General features: G+C 54.1%; 4 protein-coding genes and 1 non-coding gene across 5 annotated transcripts; 1 reads left to right on the top strand and 4 right to left on the bottom strand.

The window, feature by feature from the left end:
* Positions 1 to 3,511: 3,511 nt before the first annotated feature.
* On the bottom strand, positions 3,512 to 4,297 carry BZA05DRAFT_418067 (uncharacterized protein; the record flags this gene model as incomplete). The annotated part of the gene is made up of 6 exons (XM_051485495.1): positions 3,512 to 3,555; positions 3,602 to 3,739; positions 3,803 to 3,898; positions 3,989 to 4,040; positions 4,113 to 4,131; positions 4,242 to 4,297. 6 exons carry the CDS (start codon positions 4,295 to 4,297, stop codon positions 3,512 to 3,514), a joined length of 405 nt encoding a protein of 134 aa, XP_051340564.1.
* A 2,609-nt stretch (positions 4,298 to 6,906) lies between these two features.
* BZA05DRAFT_418066 (guanine nucleotide binding protein, alpha subunit) lies at positions 6,907 to 8,426 on the top strand (the record flags this gene model as incomplete). The annotated part of the gene is made up of 8 exons (XM_051485494.1): positions 6,907 to 7,021; positions 7,095 to 7,173; positions 7,234 to 7,246; positions 7,323 to 7,415; positions 7,484 to 7,641; positions 7,707 to 7,965; positions 8,028 to 8,276; positions 8,316 to 8,426. 8 exons carry the CDS (start codon positions 6,907 to 6,909, stop codon positions 8,424 to 8,426), a joined length of 1,077 nt encoding a protein of 358 aa, XP_051340563.1.
* A 2,061-nt stretch (positions 8,427 to 10,487) lies between these two features.
* On the bottom strand, positions 10,488 to 10,560 carry BZA05DRAFT_t143. Its single transcript has one exon. It is a non-coding gene; the product is annotated as a tRNA-Lys (tRNA).
* A 5,011-nt stretch (positions 10,561 to 15,571) lies between these two features.
* On the bottom strand, positions 15,572 to 17,065 carry BZA05DRAFT_277383 (uncharacterized protein). Its single transcript, XM_051480293.1, has 3 exons — positions 16,828 to 17,065; positions 16,674 to 16,768; positions 15,572 to 16,615 (listed from the first exon to the last, which is right to left on the bottom strand). The coding sequence occupies exons 1-3, from the start codon at positions 16,972 to 16,974 to the stop codon at positions 15,655 to 15,657; spliced, it is 1,203 nt and encodes a 400-aa protein (XP_051340562.1). The 5' UTR covers positions 16,975 to 17,065; the 3' UTR covers positions 15,572 to 15,654.
* Positions 17,066 to 21,915: 4,850 nt separating this feature from the next.
* Positions 21,916 to 22,318, bottom strand: BZA05DRAFT_444275 (uncharacterized protein; the record flags this gene model as incomplete). The annotated part of the gene is made up of 2 exons (XM_051486905.1): positions 21,916 to 22,154; positions 22,216 to 22,318. The coding sequence occupies 2 exons, from the start codon at positions 22,316 to 22,318 to the stop codon at positions 21,916 to 21,918; spliced, it is 342 nt and encodes a 113-aa protein (XP_051340561.1).
* Positions 22,319 to 24,341: the final 2,023 nt, after the last annotated feature.

The following is a 24,341-nucleotide window of genomic DNA, read 5'->3' as shown; positions in this document are numbered from 1 at the left end:
GTCCGACAACGTGCGACAAGTGCCCTTCCCATGTGCCCTTCCCATGTGCCATCTGTGCCACGCCATGTGCCTATCCAATCCAATCCGTTCGGAGATGTAACCACTATCGGCACCGGTGCTCTAACTAGAGTATATATGCATACATATCGTGGCGCGGGGCCACGCACATTTAGCTACGAGAGTGGAAACCTCCGGGGTTTTACAAAACCATGTATTGTACTGTAAATGCGTGCCCAGCGGTGGGTGCGCACTGCTGAGTGGTGGTGACGCTTGTTTGGCTTGTTTGGCTTGTTTGACTTGTTTGGGGTGTTTGGGGTGTTTGCTCGCCACACCGGCGTGCTAGGTACACAATGCATAGGACATGCCGTGAAGAAGCAAGTGTATGTCCTATGGACGAATGGATGGACGAATGGCTGCGTAGATCGCCGTTGTTTGGACTTTGGCTCCAGTGGCTACATAGTTGCCGGTATATGCACTCCATTGGTGAGTATCCAACGAAATTTTCTGCCGGCGGCGGCGGCGGCGGTGGAGGAGGAGGAGGGCATGAGGTCCAAGCACGGATCCACCCTGTGCTACCTACCCACACGCCACACGATCCACCAGGTACATAGAGTATGGTACTCTGCGTGTATGCATCACTCGACGTGTTGGCAGCTGCTCCGTCGATTGACCAATGACTAACTGGGGCGGTGCGTGGAACGGTCTACGGGTCGGTCTACTCTAACGGGTCTGTCGGAACCGAGATTGAGATCTCCTCACCGCGAATTGCCGGTACATATGAAGTATCTAATTACATAGATGTTCCACTCGAGCGGGTACTCCCCACGGTAACGGTACCAGTACCGCACAGCAGGGACTCCAGGGACTCCAGGGAGGGGCGGTTAGACATGTTCGAAATTCTCCAGAGTCCAGTCTCGGCGAATCCACCATCTCCGGCGTGGCTTGGTCGCAGATCGACTCGCAGACTCGCCACAAGTGCCGGTATGCACTGCCTGCATGACGAAAGAAAAGAAAAGCGGGCGCTGAACGATGAATCGAAGCTTCGATGCAGGTCTCCACTGTCCAGAGTTCAGAGTCCAAAGTCCAACCTGGAGGGGGAGATGGGATGAAGTGGAGCGGACTATATGTGACGTGACCAATCATCATCATCATCATCAGCGTTCCCCCGCCCCAGACTACGCCCCAGTGCACACTGCAAAGGCTTGGACATTGGACACTGGGCAGATGGACGGGAAAAAAGCAACTCTGCACGACGCCGCAGACACGCAGTAGACTACCGTATCTAGCAACCAGCACCGCGACCGATGAGATATACATAGTAGAGTGGCCGTGCGATCGATAGCAAACTCCAACGACCTACATACCCAACGACCTATCTACCTACTAGAGCAGTTAGCAGCCGTCCGGTTCCATTATCATTCACGATCGGAGCGGGATGTCTGGGTGTCTGGATGTCTGGGCGTCTGAATAGCTGACGGAACAGGAAAAAAAGCCCCGCGAAGTCACGGTGGATCCACAGTGGAGTAGTTGTATGCATAGATATAGGTGGAGTACTCAGTAGGCAAAATATAGTAGATTAGCATCGTGACTCTCGGACGTAGTTACGTACGTACGTCTCCACCTCCGGTCTCGCCTCCAACCTAGGTTAATGCTCGTTTGCATACGTGGGGGAAGTATCGTACATATCGCATCGTATCGACTTGGAGCTGGAGGATTTGCCGAGAGATAGGTACATATGTAACTACATACCTACGGTATTGGGGTCGGCTACCGTCAATATTCTCAGTGTTGTATCACGGCTCATGGCCCATGGCCCTCGGGTCGGCGGTGAATTTCGGCGTTGCAGTGTTCCACAGTTTCCAATTAGATGTACCGGTATCTATAACTATATGCCCAGGTATATGTATAGGATGTATCTACATATGCATTGCGCACGATTCTCGACAGCTAGCCAGCCAGCAAACCAGCTATGCCTCGGCATCTCCAGCCGTCCAATCCTCCAGCCTGCAAATCCGCAAATCCGCAACAGCTGCGAATAATATGCGGATACCTGCCCTGCATACGTACGTACCGCACTCTACCATCTACCCGCACCCGACCAGCGGCCCAGTCCCCGGCAAGCGACGATACCGAGATATCTATGCTACACTGGGCGTAGTAGTCGGCTTGTACTAGTACTCTAGACGAACGCAAGCGCAAGCGAGCGAGCGGGTTCCCTCCGTGGCGGCGTGACAGCGTGACAGAGTCTGGTTTGAAACTTTGTGGGCACTGGCTCCCGAGTACCGGTACATACCACTCTACAGTTCCTACACTGGGTATCTTCGCGACCGCTGAGCATTTAGGAAGGAAAGCATCCAGAAGACATCCAGGAAGGCAGGCGGGTAGGCAGGGACAAGCTGTATAGATACCGGTAGGTATCGAAGTCCGGTGATGCGTCTCCGCATCTCATGTCTCAAGATTTGGGCAACATGCACACCCACCTACATGCACACCTACCTGCCTACCGGTACAAAGTAGAGTACTCTACATACTATCGGAAACCTGGAGCCCCCGTCGCTCGTGAAACCCCCTCCGTGGTGAGTCGCCTTAATTTGGGATCCTGAGCCCTGAGACGTCTGCTGAGTGCTGAGTGCTCCCGCCGTTCGCTTACACAGAACGGATGTCTGGACTCTGGAGAATCGGCGGCATCCCCGCTTCGACGACGACGACGTTTGTCTACCGGTATGTACGGCACTCTACCAACCACTGGGGAGTGCGCAGCGTCACCACCAACGCCTCCAGATGGCGAGATGGCGAGATGGGTAGATAATCATCTACCATACTCCGGTTCGAGATGGCTCGACAACATCCACATACCCACCCACGGCTGAAGGATCTCTCTTCCTTTCATTTTCTTTGCTTTTTGCCGAATCTCGGGTCTTCTCGGCACTTGGCACTTGGCCCTTGGCCCTTGGCCCTCCCTCCAGAAGAGGACGCATGGAGTTTCGGCTCCGACCGATGCGCTCCCCTCCAGTCCACGTCAGACCGGGATATGTAAAAGGGAGTTGAGGGAGTGTGGAAGAAGAAAGGGCAGAGGAAAGAAAAAGGAAAGAAAAAAGTCTTCAGGTTGTCGACAAAAGAAGGGCCGCTTTGACCTCCCTCCCTCTCTCCATCCCTCCCTCCGCAACGAGAGAGAGAGAGAGAGAGAGACGGAGACAAAAGAAAAGAAAAGAAGGACCCCACAAAGCAGCACGATTCAGACGGAGGACCAATAAAACCCCGCCATCGCCTCCCAAGCCAACAACAGTGGCGATGGCGGCGCGATCTTCGCTTCCTTTCATCTTCTTTTCCATCTTCCTCATCTTCCTTCATCTTCTTTGGGTTGTTCTTTTTCTTCTTCCTCGACTTCTTCGACTTGTTCTTCTTCTTCCTCAGCGCGCTCCACCATCTACAAATCAGAAACATTTGACGTGATCTAGGTAGAGTATTCGTTCCTACCCATGTACTACCTATGGTTAGTTGCTCTTAGAAGTTAGCGGTCCCCATTCGCGCTCACGCCACCCCCATCCCCCCCCCCTTCCACGAGTAGAGTACACAAGTGCAAGACTTTTTCCATGCGTACGGATGAGGATGAAGATGAGCCCATCTTGGTTGAACGGCCGTGACTGCCGAGTAGATGGGCTCGCCAGTTTCGCCAGTTTCGCCAGTTGGGATCCAGTCAACGAATCGAACGAGATGGCGATGGTGAGCTTGTCGTCGTCTGTAGGGACCAGTACAAGTAGCTACCTTCTCCAGACTAGGTACGGTACTATGGAGTACCTACCTGCCACTCCAGTCGCCTGCCACTCCAGTCGCCTGCCACTCCAGTCGCCTGCCACTCCAGTCACCTGCCACTCCAGTCGCCTGCCACTCCAGTCGCCTGCCACTCCAGTCGCCTGCCATAAGTTACCTGCCACTCCGGACTGCCTGCCAGAGTGCCAGACTGCCGCCAGAGTGCCTACCAGCCTACCCGCCAGACTACCCGTCACTCCAGCCTGGTACCTGCCACTCTGGACCATCACCTGCGTAAAAACCATCGCATCGCATCGCATCCATCCCTCCATCGCATAGATGCTCTGGTTAGTGGCACGCACCATATCCGAGACCACCTGCCTGCGGTTATACTACACAAGTCATATGCCGGTAGGCACTCTGTTCAATCCCGGTACGGTATCTAGAGTACGGTTGAAACGTTCCGGAAGTTCGGTAACTATCATACCTACCACTGCAAGTAGAGTAAGCAAGCCAGCTGCAGAAAGGCAGGCAGGCAGGTCTTCATATGTATCCATCCCTCCCCTCCTCCCCGAGACCCTTCCTCATGCAGTGCACTACGAAAGAAGGAGGCGTTCTCGACGAGGTATGTATGCATACGACGGAGCCGTGCTCAGCCGGCTTTTTAGCCATTTTTCGTGGGTACTTCGGGCACTCGACACGAAGTAGGTGAGAACGCTCTCTCGAACACGAGGTCTCGTCGGTCGACGTGAGAGGCGAGAGAGAGAAAGAAAAAAAATAGCGAGAGCCGACGGCGTAGGGCCGTGAGGATTGCGAAACCCCCATCCCCGTTCGCTCTAGCGAGTTCTCCGCCGTTCGTTTGGGAGGGAGGTGGGGAGGGAGGAGGATCTGTGGTAGGAGCGAGGGGAGCGAGGGGCGCGCACGAGAGGGGCGCGCACGAGAGGGGGATCCGAGCCGAAGATGACAAACGCGTGGTAGTCAGACTCCCAAAGAACCCCAACGTGGTGAGACATTGGTCGAACCTGTTCGTCTCGTGGTGCCCTGGACCGGGTTGCGTGCCCATCCGTCCGCACGTGTCGAGCTTGTCGGGCTTGTCGAGTGGGTGATGTAACTACCGTAGGTAGATGCTTGCGTGCGGATGAGAGACCGGGAACGGCGTAGTGCGTAGAGTGCTGAGTGCTGAGGCGAGAGGCAGATGTTTGTTCGTATGTGCAGAGTGCTGAGGCGAGAGGCAGATTGTTCGTATGTGCAGAGTGCTGAGGCGAGAGGCAGATGTTTGTAACGATGTGTACCGAGACCCATGGAACGTAAAGTAGCTTGTAAGTATCTACAGTACTCCACAGCAGGTCGTCGGGGCAAAGTGGCGTGCTCCGCGAGATGCGAGGGAGCAGGTGGGATTTCTTAGCGGATGTCTGTGAGTAAGTAAGTATTCACTCGGACACTCTACACGGAGCACATACTCACGGCATCTTCTAGTCTGAAGGTTTATCATTATTTATGATTGCATGGTAATCACTAGAGATTCCCTTCCTCGGCGTGGAAGTACTTGACTGCAGGTACGCATCTCCCATGCTCTGCACGCACGCACGCTCCGATAGCGAGGATCCACTGTACCCCGTTACTATGGTTTGTTGGGTTAGCCCCTCGTCCACGAAGCATGAGAACAGAGAGAAGGCCTTCCTGCTCGGGGGATCACGTCTCGACGCACCCGTAAGTATTCCGCAGCAGCACCCGTATTCCAGAGCAGTGCAGCATCCACCTTGACCCGGAGCGGGAGGTGTGAGGCGTGCGAACCGGTACGGTGATGTATGCAGCAATTCGGTGCTGGCCGTGATTCGCTCGCTCGCCGGGGGAGGGCTTACTGGCATTGCTCGTCTTCCCCGGTGGTGGACCCTCGGATGAAGCTAGAGTGGTAGCTGGGTGCAGAAATGCAGATGGATGGGCAGGCATCGAGGCGTCGAGCAGAGTAGAGCAAGTACCGTAGTTGGGTACTTGGTTAGCATGTCTGTAGAGTAGGTATGCTAGTGAGATGGATACGCTGGAGTGGATGGGAACAGGGTTCGTCATTCTGGCGGACTCGCTCGGCCAGGGCCTCCCTCGATAGCAGTCAACCATGGACTACCTAGGCAACTGCTCCAAGTGCTGAGCTAAACGACCAGACATGGCGCACCGTCGTTCCCCAGTCACCTATATCATTAACCGTTCCCTCCCCCGGAGTCCGCAGCACTCCCCAACGGCGACTTCAACGTACATACGTCCGACATCACCATCACGACGTACTAGTTAGCGGTTCATGCATGCGACGACGACGACGACTGGCTGACTGCTTCTTTACGCTTCGATATCTCCGTCCGAACGATCCACCACTACCACTATCATCGCCATTAGTCCTCACCCGCTAACTCAGCTTCACACTCTCCGCGCCGGCTTACGACCAAGACGTTCACTCATCGATCCATTCACCCTGCTCGTCCATTCACCTTGCTCATCCATTCAAACTGTCCGCTTGCCGCCTTCCACTCCTCGCCGACGTCGACACGGAACGACTCAGTTGTTATTCACTTGCCCATTTGTTTACGCCCTGTCCGATATTGATCGATATCGACGGAAAACCACCACACATTCACAGCAATCTAGGCACCATCTCCTAGCTGGTTCGCTGCCCGTTCATCTCATCTCTCTAGTGCTGCCTTGATCCGTCCCGTCTCCCCGGAATCGCCACCCCACCGAGCCATTCCAGCACATCTTTCCGCGCCGAACCCGAATCTCCGTCCCGGGATCTGTGCTTCCCGCTGCTGTCAGATACACACCCATATTTGGAACCCGCTTCTTTTTTTAATTATTGTTTGCTGCTTGTTCTTTGTTCTTTTGAAACGAAACGCAACCGAAGCCGCGACGCGAGATTGATTGCATGTGTCAAGCCTAACTTTAGTCCGTCTCCACTTACGTTGTCGTCATTCGAGGGTTCGTCGCTGCCACCAAACCACCTCTCACCTTGCGAACCCAACGACCACCACCCCAACCACAACCACCACAACCAACAACAACTTCGCCCTGGCGAACCCCCGCGCCGCCGCCGTCAAAGCCCAATCCGCCAGAGCCCGGCCTGCGCCCAAAGGTTTTAGTCTATCCAAGCTGGCTCGCTTCTTCATCACGATGTGCATGGGCGGCGGAGAAACCGACGCCGAGACGAAACGGCACCGCGAGATCGAGAGGGTCATTCGCCAGGATGAGAAGCGCATGTCGAAGGAAGTGAAGTTGCTGCTGTTGGGTAAGTCGAAACCGGCGCGCCGCGGTCAACGGAATGGAACTTTTGCTAACCGGCGCCGGCTGCGACATGATAGGCGCTGGAGAGAGTGGCAAATCTACAATCCTGAAACAGATGAAACTGATTCATGCGTCGGGTTTCTCGAAGAATGATAGGTAGGCTACCTACTTCCCGTTTCGTCGCATTGAGTAGTACTGACTTTACTGGTCCTGCAGGGAGGATTACAAGGTTAGCCTGCACACAGCTCCATGAGCGAGCGAGCTTCGATGATGATGTTGAGGATCGTTGTTGACATTGTGCGCAGGTCATCATTTTCTCGAACCTACTGGATTCTTTGAAAATCATCCTGGAGGCGATGGAGATCTACGACCTCACTCTGGAGAGACAAGAGAACGAGGTATGTGTGGCAGTCAACTGTCCGCGAGAACCTAGAATTTCAAGTTTTTGCTGACTTGACTCCCGCAGGTTTATGTCGACCTGGTTATCATGGAGAGGGAATTGAGTCGGGGCGAGCCCTTCCCGAAGGAGTACCACGTTGCTTTCCGGAGCCTTTGGAGCGATCTGGGAGTGCAGAAAGCCGTCAAGAGGGGCAACGAGTTTGCGCTGCATGACAACTTGATATAGTGAGAATAACCTCTCACGTTTTCCGGCTGGTTTGGGGGTTTTTCTGACGGGGTGTGTTTTCCAGCTTCTTCGAGAGTCTGGACCGGTTATTCGCCAAAGAATTCCTCCCGACCGATCAAGATATCCTGCGATCTCGGTTAAAGACGACGGGAATCACCGAGACGGTTTTCGACCTCGGAACCCTGACGTACCGCATGTTCGATGTGGGTGGACAGAGGTCGGAACGGAAGAAGTGGATTCACTGCTTCGAGAACGTCACCGCGCTCTTGTTCTTGGTTGCGATCAGTGGATACGATCAGTGTTTGGTGGAAGATAAGGACGCAGTAAGTCTTTTCGGACTGCTGATCCGAATGGGGGAGGGAAGTCGCTGAACAATATTTTGCAGAACCAAATGCAGGAGGCCCTGATGCTGTTCGAGAGCATTTGCAACTCGCAGTGGTTCATCCGAACATCGATGATCCTGTTCCTCAACAAGATCGATCTGTTCAAGCAGAAGCTCCTCATTTCGCCCGTCAAGAAGTACTTTCCCGACTACCAGGGCGACCCCAAGTCGTACAAGCAGGCTTCCGAGTTCTTCCAGGAGAACTTCAAGAGGCTCAACCGAAACTCGGGCAAGGTGGGGGTTTTCTACATCGTGAGAATCGGAACATGCGTCTAATGGCAATATTCACAGGACATCTACGTGCACCTCACCAACGCCACCGACACGAACCTTCTCAAGAAGACCATGGCCAGTGTTCAGGACATGATCCTTCAGGCCAACCTAAAAACACTCGTATTGTAAGGCTTGCGACGCATCATTCCTGTGGCATTAATTAGTTTGGCATTTGGGATTCGGAAAAAGGGAGGGGGAGGTGGACTTGAGGTAAAAGGCGCACATCGGACGGGCTGGTCGGAGAATGGAGTTTTTTTGCGCTCTTTTTGAATCGGATTCTGATTTAGTTTCCCAACAATCTAGAGGAACGCCTGTATAATTGTTGTCTTGCTACCAACTACCCTTACACATTCACGCTTATACCATTTAGTGATGGGGGCACATTAATGGTGGGTTTGCCTGGCCGTCTCCTTCGTCTTTACTGCCCTGCCCTGCCCTTTCCCCTTTTTCTGCTCCTGTCCATTTGGTTAGTATTACTGGTGGTTTCAATGAGCGATTGCTGATGCTGCTCCCCGAGATGAAGGGTTAATTAGGGTGTGTTTCCGCCGTACCGTACCGCCGTTTCTCTCTCTATCTCTCTCGACATCGATGCTCCGGGGGTATGTGTAGGCGTAGGGGGTTTTTCTGGCGTTTTATATCTTTTTTTTTCGGCCGTCTTTTTTCATGCCGCATTGGTGATGATGGGGAACTTCTCACTGTTTCTTACGCTTCTCTTACGTTTCTTACGTCGTTTTCGTTACTTTTCTTTTCTTTTGGGTCTGCCTGGGTTTTGTTTCGGCTCGGCATGGTAAAAACTGAGGGTTGGTGGGGGTGGAGGTTGATGGGAGGGTGGGTCGGTGGGTGGGTTGCGGTGGAGGAATGGAGGGAAGACGAGAAGGCTGTATTTATAGGCATAGGGATATGTAGGCATAGGCATAGGCATAGGATACGATAGGCATGCTAGAAAAGGAAAGGAATGGTAGCAACGGTAATGAAGTCAGAAGAGAAGAGATGGACTGCGCGATGATGTGATTGTGCTTGTGCGTCATGGGGTGGTACTCGGTGCCCGAGAGTGAGGGAGATATGGAGGGAGAAATTGGATTCGAGATGCTTCGGAAGCTTTGAAGAGGCGCGGACTGGGTGGAAACGCGGACAGGAACTTGGATGGAATACTTGTGTGCTCGCCGTGGTCTAATAACTGCCATGATCTGATAAAGTTGAGCTGAATGCAATGATAAAATATGTACAACAATATGTGCCGAAACGATATTGCAACTTACTCTACCGTCTAGGCCGGTCGCGATCAGTACTTGGGCAATACCTGTCGAGTCCCGGGCCGATGCTACGGTACGTCGGTACCTACCCGCTAGGTACTCTACTCTACCTCCGTGCGCAGTGTTGTGCATTGTAGTGTTGTGCAGTGTAGTGCAGTTCAGTTCAATGCAGTTCAGTGCAGTTCAATGCTATGCGGTGCGGTATCTACAGTGCAGCGCAGTGGAGTGCAAAACCGTGCAAACCGTGCACTCATTGACATCTGACATCTGACATGTCGCTTGATCGTCGCCCGGTCGACCCACAGCGGCGGTGCTCGTCGCCCGGATGGTACAGACAGAGGCACGGACATAGGCAGAATTACAGGCAGAAGCACGTACAGCGGCACAGACAGACGCAGAGGCAGAAGCATGTTTGCTCGTCAAAACCCAAAACTCAATTCCAGCCTATCACTTATCACGTATCAACTGTTGCCTGTTGCCTGTTGCTTGTTGTCTACGTATTGTACGTATCATGGAGCCTGGAATCGACAAAGTGCAAACTGCACCTGCACCTGCACCTGCACATCCTCCCAGGAAGATGCGAGAAAGATGCAATCGCACGAGCTAGGTAGCGAGAGGCGAGACTTGACAGGCGAGAGAGTCGAGACGAGCTGGACGTGCACAACTTATGCATACGAAATCTTGATTGCGGCTGCGGGGGAGGTGGGGCAGCTACCACGTCGGAGGTTGTTGGTGGCTCCTTACGTCGCCGGTGTGAGGAATTGGGAATTTGGGCGCGAGTTGGATTCCGCAAGGGACTGGGGACCGTATTGGCTGCAAACACGGTGCTCCCACATCCCACATCGCTTTCCGCGTGAACGTCGGGGCTGCCTGGAGGCTGGAAGCAAAAATTGATGTGTTGGGATGGGCCAGACGGCAACAAAAGACAAAAGAATGAAGCCCCACGCGGGGGTCGAACCCGCAGCCTTAAGATTAAGAGTCTTACGCTCTACCGATTGAGCTAGCGAGGCGCTTCATGTGACTTCGCGCTCAAAGGCGCTGGCTTTGGGAAAACATATGCTGCTTGGCAGTCATGATCATCAACGTTATTCATGTCGGAGGTATTTATGCAAGGAGTAGAGTAAGCCAGCTACGCTGGCCTGGCTGGGGGTAAACAGCGAGTAGAAAGTCGCAGTGTCTCGCGTTTCGCCGTTTCGACACACAATATCACTCGCTCGCCGAGTCGGCACGCATGGGCTCCTCAGTATGAATCGACCGCGCGGAAACGGGGGGGGGGCGTACGTGTAGATAATATTGCCATGATCTAGATAGGTCGCATGCATTCAATGACTGAACAAAAAAGAAGAATGAATCGACAGCGCTGGATGATGGGAGCGACGCATCTGGAGCCGAACAGGAGTGCCCGGCAGGGTACTGCGTTTGGGGGGGGGGGGGGGGGGGGGGGTGGGTAATGAGTGGGATCATGGTTTTCCTTTGTAAAAAACATTGGTTGGTAGGTGGCGGCACAGCATCGGGCCGTGGTGGTGGAGCTTTCTCTCGAGCCTCGACCCCGCGGAGCTGGAATGAACAAAAAAGAACGAATGCATTGACCGAGCTTCGGACTCGAGTCTGGCTAGATCAAGTGTGTCCGAACAGAAGCGGTGGTCGGGTTCGAGCCGTGTAAACGCATATATACTCTCCCTGACAGCTTCGCAGCTCTGACCATCGACGCCGTCCGTGTCGGAGGTATTGATGCAAGGAGCAGAGTCTTACGTCTTAGGAGCCGTCTATCAGCCAGACAGCCGAACTTGGTTAGGAGGAAAGAGCGATTAGGTAGGAAGTCGCAGTGTCTCACGTTTCGGCACACGATCTCACTCGCCCGTCGAGTCGGCACGCACAGGATCCTCGGTATGAGTTGGCCGCGCTTGAGACTCGAGTCCGGCCAGATCACGCTTATTACAAGTGGGTCTGTACAGAACCGCTTTCTTTGTTTCGGTCGAGGGATGGTCGAGGGATGGTCGAGGGGTGATTGGGTCCGAGCCGTGTAAAGAAGAAGAAGAAGAAGAAGAAGAAGAAGAGAAGCCGCGCTGTGCGCCTTTGCTGCTATTTTAGCAAATATACTCTGCTTGACAGCTCTGGGGCTCTGGCTATCGCCGCCATCCGTATTGGAGGCATTGACGCAAGGAGTAGAGTCTTACGGCTTCCGAGTCGTGTTTCAGCCGGCCAGCGTGACTTGCTGAGAGTAAACAGCGAGTAGGAAGTCGCAGTGTCTCGCTGTTTCGACACACGATCTCACTCGCTCGTCGAGTAGACACGCAGGGGATCTTGGGTATGAATTGACCGCGCCTTCTTTCTGACTTTCCTACTGGTGTTGCGCGGGGGTCGAAAAGGATATGTAATCTGCCATGATCTACTAAGTTCGAATGCAATGATTAAACAAAAAAAAGTATTGATAGCGGTTGGGACTCGAGTCCGGCAAGATCAAGCTTATTACAACAGTCTGTACAGAAGCGGTTTCCTTGTTTTGGTCGGGGGTGGTCGGGTTCGAGCCGTGTAAACGCAAGCATACTCTGCTTGACGGCTCTAGCCATTGACGCCGTTCGTGTTGGAGGTTTGATGCAAGGAGCAGAATCTTACGTCTTCCACGCCGGCTGTCAGCCAGTCAGCTTGACTTGGTCTGGAGTGAAGAGCGAGTAGGAAATCGGAATGTCTCGCGTTTCGCCGTTGCGGCACACGATCTCACTCGCTCGTCCAGTAGGCACGCAGGAAATCTTGGGTATGGATTGATCGCGCTGGATCTCGAGCCCGGCTGGATAAAGCTTATTACAAATGCGTCTATATGGAATCGGTTTCTTTATCTCGGTCGAGGGCGGTCGGGTTGCAGCCGTGTAAATGTGCCTCTTGGTCTCGGTTTGGCTGCTGAGCGTGGCTTCCCTCGGCCTACTAGTAGGTGGCAATCATGTTTGCTACGGCGTAGTTACTGCGATCACCACGTAAAATTGATTATCTGATGGCTTTTTTGCCACCGATAGTGTCAATCTAGGCGGTAGATTGGTGGTGGGGCGGGGTAGATTGGTGATATGATAGGCTATGATCTGATAGTAGATTCCAGCGTCAATAGCAACGACGACCGAGTGATCTAGCGGAATTGGCTGTGAGCGTCAAACAAACCAACCAAAATTAGGGCAACGGCTAGTGACCAAACTCACCCATAAAACCCGCAAGAATTTCCGCCAGAACACTTCTTCTCCTTTCCAAATCACACACAACCTTGGTTCAACAAATCTCCTGCCTTTGCAAAAAATTAGAACCATTCCCACCACTCAGGTTTGTCTTCTCTGCTCGATCTCTCCAGCGTTTCCACAAACTGACCAGCTCTTCTCCCTCCAGCATTCCCACACCAAGATGGACGAAGACCAGATATCCGCTGCTCGCATGGCGGCCGCTCAAGAGGAGTTTCGCCGGATACGGGCACGGGCAGAAGCCCAAGCCGCCGCAAACCCGGACCACAAAGGGAAAGACATCAACGCAGAAAGGGACAGGACTTTCGTCCTGGTCGCAGATGATGGAGATGATCGTGAAGTTCCTGCCACGGATACCCATGCCACCACCGATACCCATGCCGCAGCCACCAATATCGTCACCGACACGGATATCCTTACCACCCCTGATACCCTCTCCTCAGCCGGCTATATCGATATAATTGCAGACGCAGACAGTAATGCTGCCGTGGCTGTAGTTACCACCCCCAAGAGTTCTCCCGTCGCCGATGGCGCTTCCTAGTCAGGCACCGCCTGATTCCTTCGACTAGACGATGTCTAGTACCTCCACTCAGGCCGCTGTACCTCTGTACGCTGCCCCGGCAGTCACCATGGCGTATGCGCAGATCCTGACCTGCTGCACGCACTGCACTCTCACGGTGCTGGAGCTGATACATCCACTGCCTTCGGTCAGGCTCAGCTAACTTCCTACGGCCAGAATACTTCTACTGCCTTCGGTCAGGCTCAGCCAACGTCCTACAGCAGAATACTTATTTCCTGCGGGTTTCTTTTTTTTTCTATTTTTCCGGGTGGTTTTACCCTGTTTTGTTTCTTGTTTTCTTGTTTTGTTGCCTGTGTTTTGCCAGGCTTTTTTGTTGTTTGCGTGTTGTTTGCCTGATTTTTGCCGGGCTTTTTTTTTTGTTGGCCGGCTTTTTGTATCAATTCCAAAAGTTCTTTTTTCCATATTTGGTGTATGTTTTTTGGGGTGTTTTGGGGTTCTTTTTCTTCTCTTCTCTGGGGAGTATGTACGATATTATGTAGAGAGTGGGCAGTGGGCGGTAGGCAGTGGATGGTGGGCAGTGTCCGGGCACGGGCGTCAGATGCTCACTCGTGAGTGACTGACTGATGTGTGCTGATTTTAGCAGCGGCGAACTCGTGATGACTCGCGAGGCTCGAGTGCGTTCAGTGTGTGGAGTAAACGAGTCTTCGCTTCTGGATAGGATCCCGGGGCATAGGTTGAGTAGAACGTACTGTATGAGGTAGGTATATGGATATCCTCATGGTAAAGAAGTGTCGAGTTGTGCCAGTTGATCCCACAATTAAATAGATATGCCCACAGAAATTAGAATCACCACACGGAGGACGGAGAGTACCCCCTTCCCCCTTCTCCCTCCAAGGAAAAGTTTCACTGACACCTAGGTATCAAGATGCTCACTACAATCGGAACGGCAAGAGAAAGCAAAGCCACCTGTGATCTTCAGGTGGATATCCTCGAGTACCTCCGCGATGTTGGATAACGGACAATAATGACTACTTGTCGTGATAAGGTCTATGATGGTGGTGTGTAGACCAACCGACCAACCGACCATAAAAAGTAGCAAAATCTCAACGATGGGGCCGACCAAATCAGGTCTGCCCCCCCCCCCCCCCCCCCCCCCTCCCCCCGAGGCCCACAGTATGCAAAGACAGTGTATGTAAAGAAAGGTATGATACGAAAGTAAAACAGAGTTTACAATACAAAAGGACACGTTGTGATAGTTGTGATAGCGAGCTTGACTATCCTATTGGTGCCGGGGCCACAGACAAACCTACTATACAGTAGCCACGGTCGCCGCCGCTGCTTCAACTGTGTCGTCGTCGTCGGCGCCGGCGGTGGCAGCGTCGAGTCGTAGTATCATATGAAGGGCAATCCGGCTGCGAGTCATGGAAGCGCACTCGGTGTAGATATACGGAGGTGGGGATTATCATGTGCTATGGCGGCGGTGGTGGTTGATCCGCCGTGCCTCGTCCCGGAGTAACTAGTGATCGCCAACACTAAAAACTTGGTAGGTATATAGTCGGGAGGCGTGGGTTCTCCCGGCTCCGTCTTCCCTGGTCTCGCCCGGTGATGCTCTACAGGGATTCATTGCACATGCGAGTCACCATAGAGCTTGTACATATGATAGAGTAGCCGCTGTTCCATTTGATACATCCCGCCCTCCTCACCATCCCATTATTCCACCATCCCATTATTCCACCATCCCAGTATTCCACCCCATTATTCCACCCTACTATTCCACCACCCATCTCCACCATCCCATCTCCCTCCCAGGCTGCAGCGGGCGGCGGCGGGCGAACGTATCCCTCGATGCTTCGAGTGCACTGCGATTCGGCTCCCGCGGTTCAGCGTACCAGCCAGCGACCGAAAATCCCACCGTTTCCGTCGCGAACTCAACCGTGTTCGGGGCGGCGGTTGCGGGCTCGATCAAGGATCTGTTTGGGAGGGAGCACACGGTGCACTGGAATCTCCACTGGACCGGACCGATGTGGATCCGGCGTGACAGGGGAACGGGGTCGGTGGTGGACTGGGGACGGGAGCGGGCGGTGAGGGATGGTGATGGTGTCGCTTGTTTTTTTTCCTCGAGGCGGCGGCAGCCTGCAGGCGCGGTGGGGCTTTGTGAGAGGCGCGACTTTGGGAAATATGCAGAGACGGTACGGTAGTGACCGAGGGGTTAGGTTGCCCGTGATGATTTGGGAGCTACCGGCGGTACGGACACATTAGGTAGGTACGTGGTAGGTATGTAGCAAAGTCACTTTGTTGTTGGTAATATCTCTTCGTGATTCGTGACTCGCCATGCCAGAGTAGTATCGGCGTCGTTCCATTAATTACCCGCCGTCATCCCACCGTGGTGCATCGGGTCCGCTGTGATAGGTTGTCGCAGGCCGAATGTAGCTTCCTCTCTCTTCCCGCTCACACAGTTCGCCGATCCAGCACTCCTCGGCAACCTCTATCGCCGCTCGCCATACGCGTTCTCGATTCCGTAGCCCGCGAAAGGCAAGCTGTGTTTTGTTCCCCGCGATCAGATCTTGGTACATTCGTCGCCAATCCGGCGCTGGTCGCATCCACTCCAACATCGGCATGCGTGCATGTAGTTCCCATAGGTAAGGTGCGTCGACCACGAAGCGGGATTTCCAGTATTCTTGTGGTAATGATATAGCTGCCACCGTTTTCGATGCGAAGCAGAGACTTTTGACGTCCTTTTGCGGGAGGAAGCAGAGTATCTGCACGAGTAGTTCTGTCGGTAGGGCCTCCAGCAGTGGTTGGTGTGGTGGCGGTTTATCGTCCACATCAATTTCCATCGCATCCGGCGCCGTCCCGGTTCCGAAGCCGAAACACCTCCACTGCCGATGTCTCCACCGCCGCATAGCCATCGTCTTCTCCAACTCCCCCGGCCACCCATCCGCCCTCGGCGGGTTCTCGACATATTCCGACACTCCCTCGCACTCGACCAAGTAGTCGGTCAGGTACCAGGCCTCGGAAGTGCAATTCCCCTCCCACCCGTGGATGCCACGGAACATCTCGGCGCCACCCAGATCGAGAGTCGTGTGCAATGCCATGCCGTACACGTCGTCCGACAGGCTGATCATGCAGCCGACGAGGACGTCGAGCTCTACCAGACCACGCACGCACCAGAGGTGCTGTACGTGCTCTATGGCGTGCCGTAGCAGATGGTAGCAGCTGTCGTGCACTGCTACCCGCCCGCTGTACAGCATTATTCCCCGCTCCAGGCCGGATACCTCGAGATCGCTGCAGACGCCTCCGGTTCCTACGGATGAGACGAAAGAGCTGCGAGAAAGATTGTCAGATGTGATGAGAGAGAGAGAGAGCAGGTGATGGAGCATACTATCTTCTTCCCGTCTCGTGCCAGAAGGACCTGCCCTTTTTCATGCTGCGGATCTCATTGTTGAGATACCCCAAGACTCGTGCAGAGTTAAGCCACTACGTATATATGTTAGACAATGACGACGACGACGGCATGCAAATGAGAGAATACTGACCGAGCCTTCATGAGGAAGCATTCGACGCTCGCCAGTTGTGGCTTCCTCCATTGATATCTCCGAAGCTTTTCCATCGTTGAGTGGTGTTGCATGAGGATTGTATAGAGGACCTCCACAGAGCTGGCAGTAAGCTTCGAATTCGCCCATGGCCGGCCTGTTTTGCTGCGTGAGAATGTGTGGTGCTGATTGCTGACGACGACGGGGGAAAGAACGAACGAACTTGGGTACAGATGGGGGTGGCTGCCCGGTGCCATCATATATCCAACTAATATTTCCGTGTACCACGAACAGACTTCTTTGATTGATGCGTTGTTCATTCGTCTGTGAGGCTAGAGTAGATACCGCCCGCCCATTCCGATCCGGGAGGGGGGCTGGGTTGCGGGTTGTGGGTTGCGGGTAGTGTAGTGGGCTGTGGGTGGACCGATGGGATGGGGATGGATGGATGATGCCCTACGTACCACTGGTTTGGGTGCGCTTCGATCCCCCAGAGCCGTGCTGCAGCCGTGCTCTGTGGACCGTGCTGTCGGTAAGCCCAGGCTGCAGTTCAGTCTACAGTTTGTGCGTGTGTGTGAGAGCCCGCATTTTTGTTTTTCTACCGCGAATCCCACTGGTTGAGATCTGACAGCATCGTGTCTCACTCGCGATCCTCCGTCGTTTCGAGTAGTTTTACCGCGCGAGATGTTCGACATCAACGCTTCAAAGTTCTTTCCCCGTTCCGTGAAGGAGTGATGCCGTTTCGTCGGTGGGGGGAAGCGCGGGGCAGCGGCGGCAGCAGCTCGGATGCCCCAAGGCTCGATGCCCCGCCCACGGACACAGGTAGGAAATATGTACCAGAAAAGTAGGGCAGGAGTGGAATTGGCGAGTACACGGGGGGATAAGGGTTTCCCTTGCAATGGCCATGAGGGGCCGTGATGAGAGGGGCAAACCCAGAGGGAGAGGGGGACGCGCGCGACGCGGTGTCCCGTGCTGAGCAGGAGGATTCTCTTTGTCTGGCCGGAGGGCAAGAATAGTGACCTCCTGGATAGAGCCCTACCTATACGATTCTCGACTGCGACGAGGTTATTAGCTGTCTCACATCTTCGGCAAGTAAACGGACATGAATTTGGACCCAACGGCAACTGCTAGCAATTTTTAGGCCAAACGCAGGATGAACCGTTCAAGCTTCGGTACATGATGGTGGTTGTCGCTCCTATCAGTGTTCCTTGGGTAGGGTTGAGGTTGAGGTTTGGGTTGGGGTGGGGGGGGAGGGGAGGGAGTTGATGTGGGAGAATGCCCTACGGTGCACATCGTACTACCATACTTGGTTAAGACCGCCCCAACTCCCTCCACGGCGAAAAAATAAATAATATCAACAATAATCCCCGTTTCGCACGGCTCGGCTCGATTGATGATTGACTGATTGACAGGCTGCAGCTGGCTGGCTGACTTGCAGATTTCTAGTTGGATGCAGAGTATCGTGGCTCCAGTGTTCTGTTCTGCTTCCATTTTTCGTCGGAGAGTTTTTGTTCATGGCGCATCACACAGACACCCCAGAGTCGCTGCGCGCGCGCCAGAATAAACGCTCACGCTCACCGTCACGCCGTGTCTATCCATGCCCGGCGCCGTGTTCTGTGTGTGTCTTCCCGCTCACGAGAAGGCCCCGCGCGGCGCCGCGCCCTACGAATCGGTGAGCTCGGAACCTCCGGGAGGGAAGAAGGGATTACCTGGGTACTCTATTGCCATGTGCGATGATGGATGTCAGTCGAAAGCCTCGTGTGAGATTCGAATAGGTACCTAATCTACCTAATGTATGGTACTTTGGGGCTGCGTTCGTGGGTACCAGGAATCCATCTCACCCTCAGGCTTCCGCGGCTTTAAGCCACAGATAGATAGGGCTGAAGAATGACCGGCGCCAGCATCAGCCTCGCAAAGGCGCCGCGTCCTATGTACTACTACTACTAGTAGTACGGTAGCTGCCTTACGCCTCACCAACACGAATAACCGTTTTGCCGGTATTAAAGAGAGATAGACTGCGCGTCCAACAGTTCCACTACTTGCCTACCGTAGGTACTATAGAGATTTGTTTCCGTTTCTTGTAGCAGACTGCTGCCTCCTCCTCCTCCTCCTCCTCCTCCTCCTCCTCCTCCTCCTCCTCCCCCTAAATACTTCTCCTCACCGCTCGGAATGACGATGTTGGAACGAAATGGAATGCCCAAGGCTGCAGCTAACAAGGTAGGTAGATTCCCTACTAGTTAGCAGACACATGCGCTGATCTGACTACTAGTACTCATCTAAGATCTTCCGTAGGTAACACCAACTTAGCGACCACCACCACCACCACCGCACCGCGGTCGACGTGAGAGTGATAACTGATGACCGGGTTTATAATTAAACCGGCGTCGAAACAACGATTATTTCCTCAGGTTTCGTGATAAACGCCTTTGCCCCATCGATCTGAAATCAATGCCATTCCATACACAAGCCTTTGGCGCTTTGAGAGCAAACAAACTGACCCAGTCAGCCCGGCCTCCTCCTCCTCCTCCTCCGTACACACATGCGATCCTCACGAGTATCATCACCCGCCGGGGCCCGCCCGCACGCCGCACGCCGCAGGCCGCAAATCGTGCTCTAAATCACCTCGTTTGACTCCGCTGCGAGTTAGTGATGTTCAGTGGCGCACTACCAGTACCATGTGCCTACTGTGGCTGAGCGGTACATACCCCTGGGAGGCTGGGAGAGCTTAAAGGCCTGGATTGACGGTAGGGAGACGCACCGACCCGCGACTAGCGGTGTGCGGACATGTGTTTGTACAAGCTATGTACCGCGTGGTCGTTTGGTGAAACCGGGGGTGCTCGCCCTATGGCCGTAGGGGAGAATACCTAGACAATTATGCTAGTATGTAGACGTGATGGTGTCGGAGGGGCGGAAAGGCAGCGGCTTGGGATCGCTGCGAGATTGCACGTGCCCGGGAGATTTGGTTGGTACATACATAATCCCATCAAAGATGTGTGATGTCGGGCCGAGAGATTCGAATTTCGGATCTTCCGCCCCCCTAAGCCCCCCCCCCATGCCCTCTAGTTAGCGCTGTAGGTGTAGGCAGAAGGTGCCCGGATGCGGAAATGGCTCAGCTCGAAAGCAATGCATTTCGTCTTCCATCTTCCACCATGATTCCGTGACTGCTCACGCATAGATGTCGTGATATGATCGCTCAGCTAGCTTCCCACAAGACGTACTTAACGATCCGGAGCTTTTATGTTTTGCATAACTTGGCAAAACAGATGCTAGGTATACATACCGGTACATATATGTAGTAGGGCAGACACCCAACCAGAATAGCTGTGATATCGCGCCATGTATGTACCAGCCATGTACCAGCCATGTACTAGCCATGTGACAGACATGTACCGAGCAGTAGATACAAGCTACCTACGGGTAGTAGTTATGACGGGCAGAATTTTCCGGGGCAGTCACCAGTGCGGTACTAACTGACTACTAGCACCATAGCCGGTACCGAGTCCACTCGGCTAGTAGTAATTGGTGCCGTGATTGGCGCCGTGGTTGGCGGTAGCGGAACCGCTTCCTGCCAATCGATACCGTTGGGTACCGGTAACTTGTGAGTACCCTTGGTTGCTTACTACCGGTACCTCCTTGACGGTCACGGCGCTGCCGAATCGCTTTCGAGTATCAAATTTCAAGTGGGTGAGTACTTACTTGTGTATGGTACCGTTAAGCACTGGCGAGTACCTAGGTAGGCAGTCAGATCGACCTCAAGATCCGATGACCGGCATTTCCAAGACCATACCGTACGTAGGGAGCATCTTGACAGGTGTCAGTGGTACTTTTTCTCGGAGGGTGAAGGGGCGGGGGCAGGCCTAGGAATAGTCCGTCCGGACGGAAGACTATTAGGGCCCGGCGACGCCGTCCCGTCTGGGGCAAAGATTTGGCCGGACTAGTCGGGCACAGTCCCAAGTCCAAAAAGCCTGGGGCCCGACTGGGGCCCCGTGGGGCTCGGAAACCTTTAGTGCCGGGGGGGTTCTCTCCGTTCTCCGTGTGGTGATTCTGTGGGCGTACCTAGTCAATTGTGAGATCCAATAGCACAGCTCGACACTTCTTTACCATGAGGTTATCCATATACCTACCTCATACAATACCTTCTACTCTACCTATGCCCCGGATCCTATCCAGAAGCGAAGACACGTTAGTTTACGCACTGGACGGACTCGAGTCTCGCCTCGCCACGAGTCCGTCGCTGGCAGCTGCTGCTAAAATCAGCACATATCAGTCAGTCAGTCATGAAAGAGCACCCGACGCCCGTGCTCGGACACTGTGCCCACCGCCCACCGCCCACTGCCCACTGCCTTGGTTCGCCATGGTCTAATTAGGCTGCATGCGAAATAAAACAGGAAGATCTCTCTCTCTCTCTCTCTGCCCACTGCCCGAGTGCCCAGCAGGGTACTGCGTTTGCGGCCGGTGCGAGGAAGTAGGAGATGAGGATACGCGGTGATAGTGGCGTGGAGTGGAAGCGGAAAACGGGGGAGAGGCGAGGGAGCAGCAGGAAGAGCGGGCATGTAGGCTCATACCGGTCTTTACTACCAATCTACTTTTTGCTTGTGTCGGCACGAGGCGGATGGGCAGGGGAAGTGGGGCACCGCATCGGACTGATCGGTACCGGGGCTTTCAGCTCGACTGGCCAGGGCGGGCAGGAAACGGAGTTCGTGGGTTCGTGGGTTCGCCATAGTCTAGATAGGTAGGCCGCATGCGAAATAAAACAGGAAGATCTCTCTCTTTCTGCCCACCGCCCACTGCCCCACTGTCTACACTATAGTACATACTCCGCAGAGAAGAGAAGAAAAAGAACCCCAAAACATCCCCAAAACACCCCAAAAAACACACCCCAAATATGGAAAAAAGAACTTTTAAAATTAATACAAAAAGCCGGCCAACAAAAAAAAAAAAAGCCATACAACATGAGAACAACAAAAAAGCCCGAAAAAATCAGGCAAAACAACAAAAAAATCACGAGGAAAACCCACCCGGAAGAAGAAAAAAAAAGACCCACGGGAAAAAAGCACCTCCCGCCACCCCCCGCCCCCAGGCCATCCCTCACGCTCAGCACCCCGCCTTCATCCTCCTCTCGTCAATCTCGACATCCAGCATCGTCACTGGCCCGTGGCCGTACCAAAAGGGCACCGTCGCTGAAAACGGGTTTGCACCCATATTCAAGGCCTTCCAAAAAGTGACTCGATGGTACCCCGATGGCGGACCACGGGGGTTGGCGAGCATCGCCTCCAGCACCGTGGGGGTGCGGTGCGTACTCCAGGTCGGGACCTGGGCATACGCCATGGCGACTGCCGGGGCAGCCGCACGGAGGCACAGCGACCTGAGTGGAGGGGCCAGACTGAGTCTGACCGGAGGAGGTAGGCTGCGCCTGACTGAAGGCAGCCGACGTAGCCTGGCCGATGGAAGCAGCCTGACCAAAGGAACTAGACTGAGCCGGAGCGGCAGCAAACATCGGTGCAGTCGGGGTGGCGCTCACAAAGCGACTGAATGGAGCCGACGTGATCACACGCGAAGTATGCTGAGCCCGCGCAGAGGAAGCAGACTGAGCTGGAGCGGAGAATAGTCTTTGCAGCTGCCTGAGCTTTTGCGGTGGCCTAAGCACGAGCGGATAAACCAGCCTGAGCTTGACCGAAGGCAGTGGATGTAGTCTGGCCGTATGAACTTGGCTGAGCTTGACCGAAGGCAGTGGATGTATCGGCTCCAGCACCGTGGGGGTGCAGTGCGTGCAGCAGGTCGGGACCTGGGGCGCACGGAGGCACAGCGAGGCACAGCGAGGCACAGCGAGGCACAGCGAGGCACAGCGAGGCACAGCGAGGCACAGCGAGGCACAGCGAGGCACAGCGAGGCACAGCGAGGCACAGCGAGGCACAGCGAGGCACAGCGAGGCACAGCGAGGCACAGCGAGGCACAGCGAGGCACAGCGAGGCACAGCGAGGCACAGCGGCCTGAGTGGAGGTACTAGACATCGTCTGGTCGAAGGAATCAGGCGGTGACTGACTGGGAAATGGTGCTTGACTGGGAAACCTAGCTACTCTTCTTGTGCGACCTCCATGCGAGCAGCGGATATCTGGTCTTCGTCCATCTTGGTGTGGGAATGCTGGAGGGAGAAGAGCTGGTCAGTTTTGTGGAAACGTTGGAGAGATGGAGCAGAGAAGACAAACCTAAGTCGTGAGAATGGTTCTGATGTTTTCTCAAAGAAGGCAGCAGGAGATTTTTTGAACTAAGGTTGTGTGTGATGTGGAAAGGAGAAGAAGTGTTCTGGCGGAAATTCTCGCGGGTTTTATGGATGAGGTTGGCCACTAGCCGTTGCCCTAATTTTAGTGTGTTTGTTTGACGCTCACAGCCAATTCCGCTAGATCACTCGGTCGTCGTTGCTATTGACGCTGGAATTTACTATCAGATCGTAGCTTATCATATCACTAATCTACCCCACCCCACCACCACTCTCACCTATGGCGGGCGTATTCATGACCTGATTAGGTGCAGGGCGCGAACAGTCCTAATCAGCAAGGGCACGCCCCGCTCACATTTTCCTCTGCTGTACTGATAGGTAATGCAGAGTACTGACCAGTACCACTGGCTTTCTGCTGCTAGACAACCGTACTGTCTGGTACCGGACCGGGGGTGACAAGGGAAGACTGGAGAACCCAGTGCCTACGCCTCTCGACTGCCTACGAAGTATAGTGTCTGGCGATCATCAGTTCCTCCACCCGCTTGAGACAAGCCGTGACTAGGCATTGCCGATCGTTTTTTGTTCATTCATTGATCAGGCACGGCCGATCCTCGGATGATCCCTACCTCCGTGTATCTGCACCGAGTGCGACCTCATGACTCGCGGCCGGACTGCCCTGCATGCCCTTCACACCACACCACGACTCAACGCCGCCGCCGCCGCCGCCAACGACGACGACGACACTGTAGAAGCACCGGTGACGGTGGGCGACCGTGGCTATCCATCATAGTAGGTTTGGCTGCGGCCACGGCACTAAGAGATTACCTAGTCAAGCTCGTTATCACAAGCTCACAACTCTCACAACTCTCACAACTATCATAACGTGTCCTTTTGTATTTTACACTTTGTTTTACTTCCGTATCTACTATCATACACTGTCTTTATATAAGTGTGTAGGTAGGAACTGTGGGCCTCGGGGGGCCAGACCCGATTTGGTTGGTCCAACGTTGAGATGTTGCTACTTTTTATGGTCGGTTGGTCGGTTGGTCTACACACCTCCATCATAGACCTTATCCACTTGTGTCCGTTATACAACCTCACGGAGGTACTCAAGGATCTCCACCTGAAGAACACAGGCTGCTTTTCTTTCTTTGCCGTTTCTAGCCAACTCAATTGGTCATCCAGAAGTTGCCCGAGCTCACCCCCGGTGCTTCAATACCTACGGTAGGTAGTCTGTCACATAACTGTCACTCGCACCAACAGACACGTATACCGAACCCAATTCCAGTCCAGTGCCCAATCC

The sequence above is a fragment of the Tricharina praecox genome (assembly GCF_024521635.1).
Source record: "Tricharina praecox strain CBS 144465 chromosome Unknown BZA05scaffold_9, whole genome shotgun sequence".
In the NCBI taxonomy this organism is placed as follows: domain Eukaryota; kingdom Fungi; phylum Ascomycota; class Pezizomycetes; order Pezizales; family Pyronemataceae; genus Tricharina; species Tricharina praecox.
The sequence above is the reverse complement of the archived record's forward strand: the minus strand, read 5'-3'. Positions and strand labels throughout refer to the sequence as shown.

Bases quoted from the DNA above. Each gene is read 5' to 3' on its own strand.
- BZA05DRAFT_277383 (XM_051480293.1), bottom strand. From the start codon at position 16,974: ATGGGCGAATTCGAAGCTTACTGCCAGCTCTGTGGAGGTCCTCTATAC. The intron at 16,769-16,827 runs GTCAGTATTCTC...ATATATACGTAG, and splicing joins TGCTTCCTCATGAAGGCTCG to TGGCTTAACTCTGCACGAGT. The intron at 16,616-16,673 runs GTATGCTCCATC...TCTTTCTCGCAG, and splicing joins CACGAGACGGGAAGAAGATA to CTCTTTCGTCTCATCCGTAG.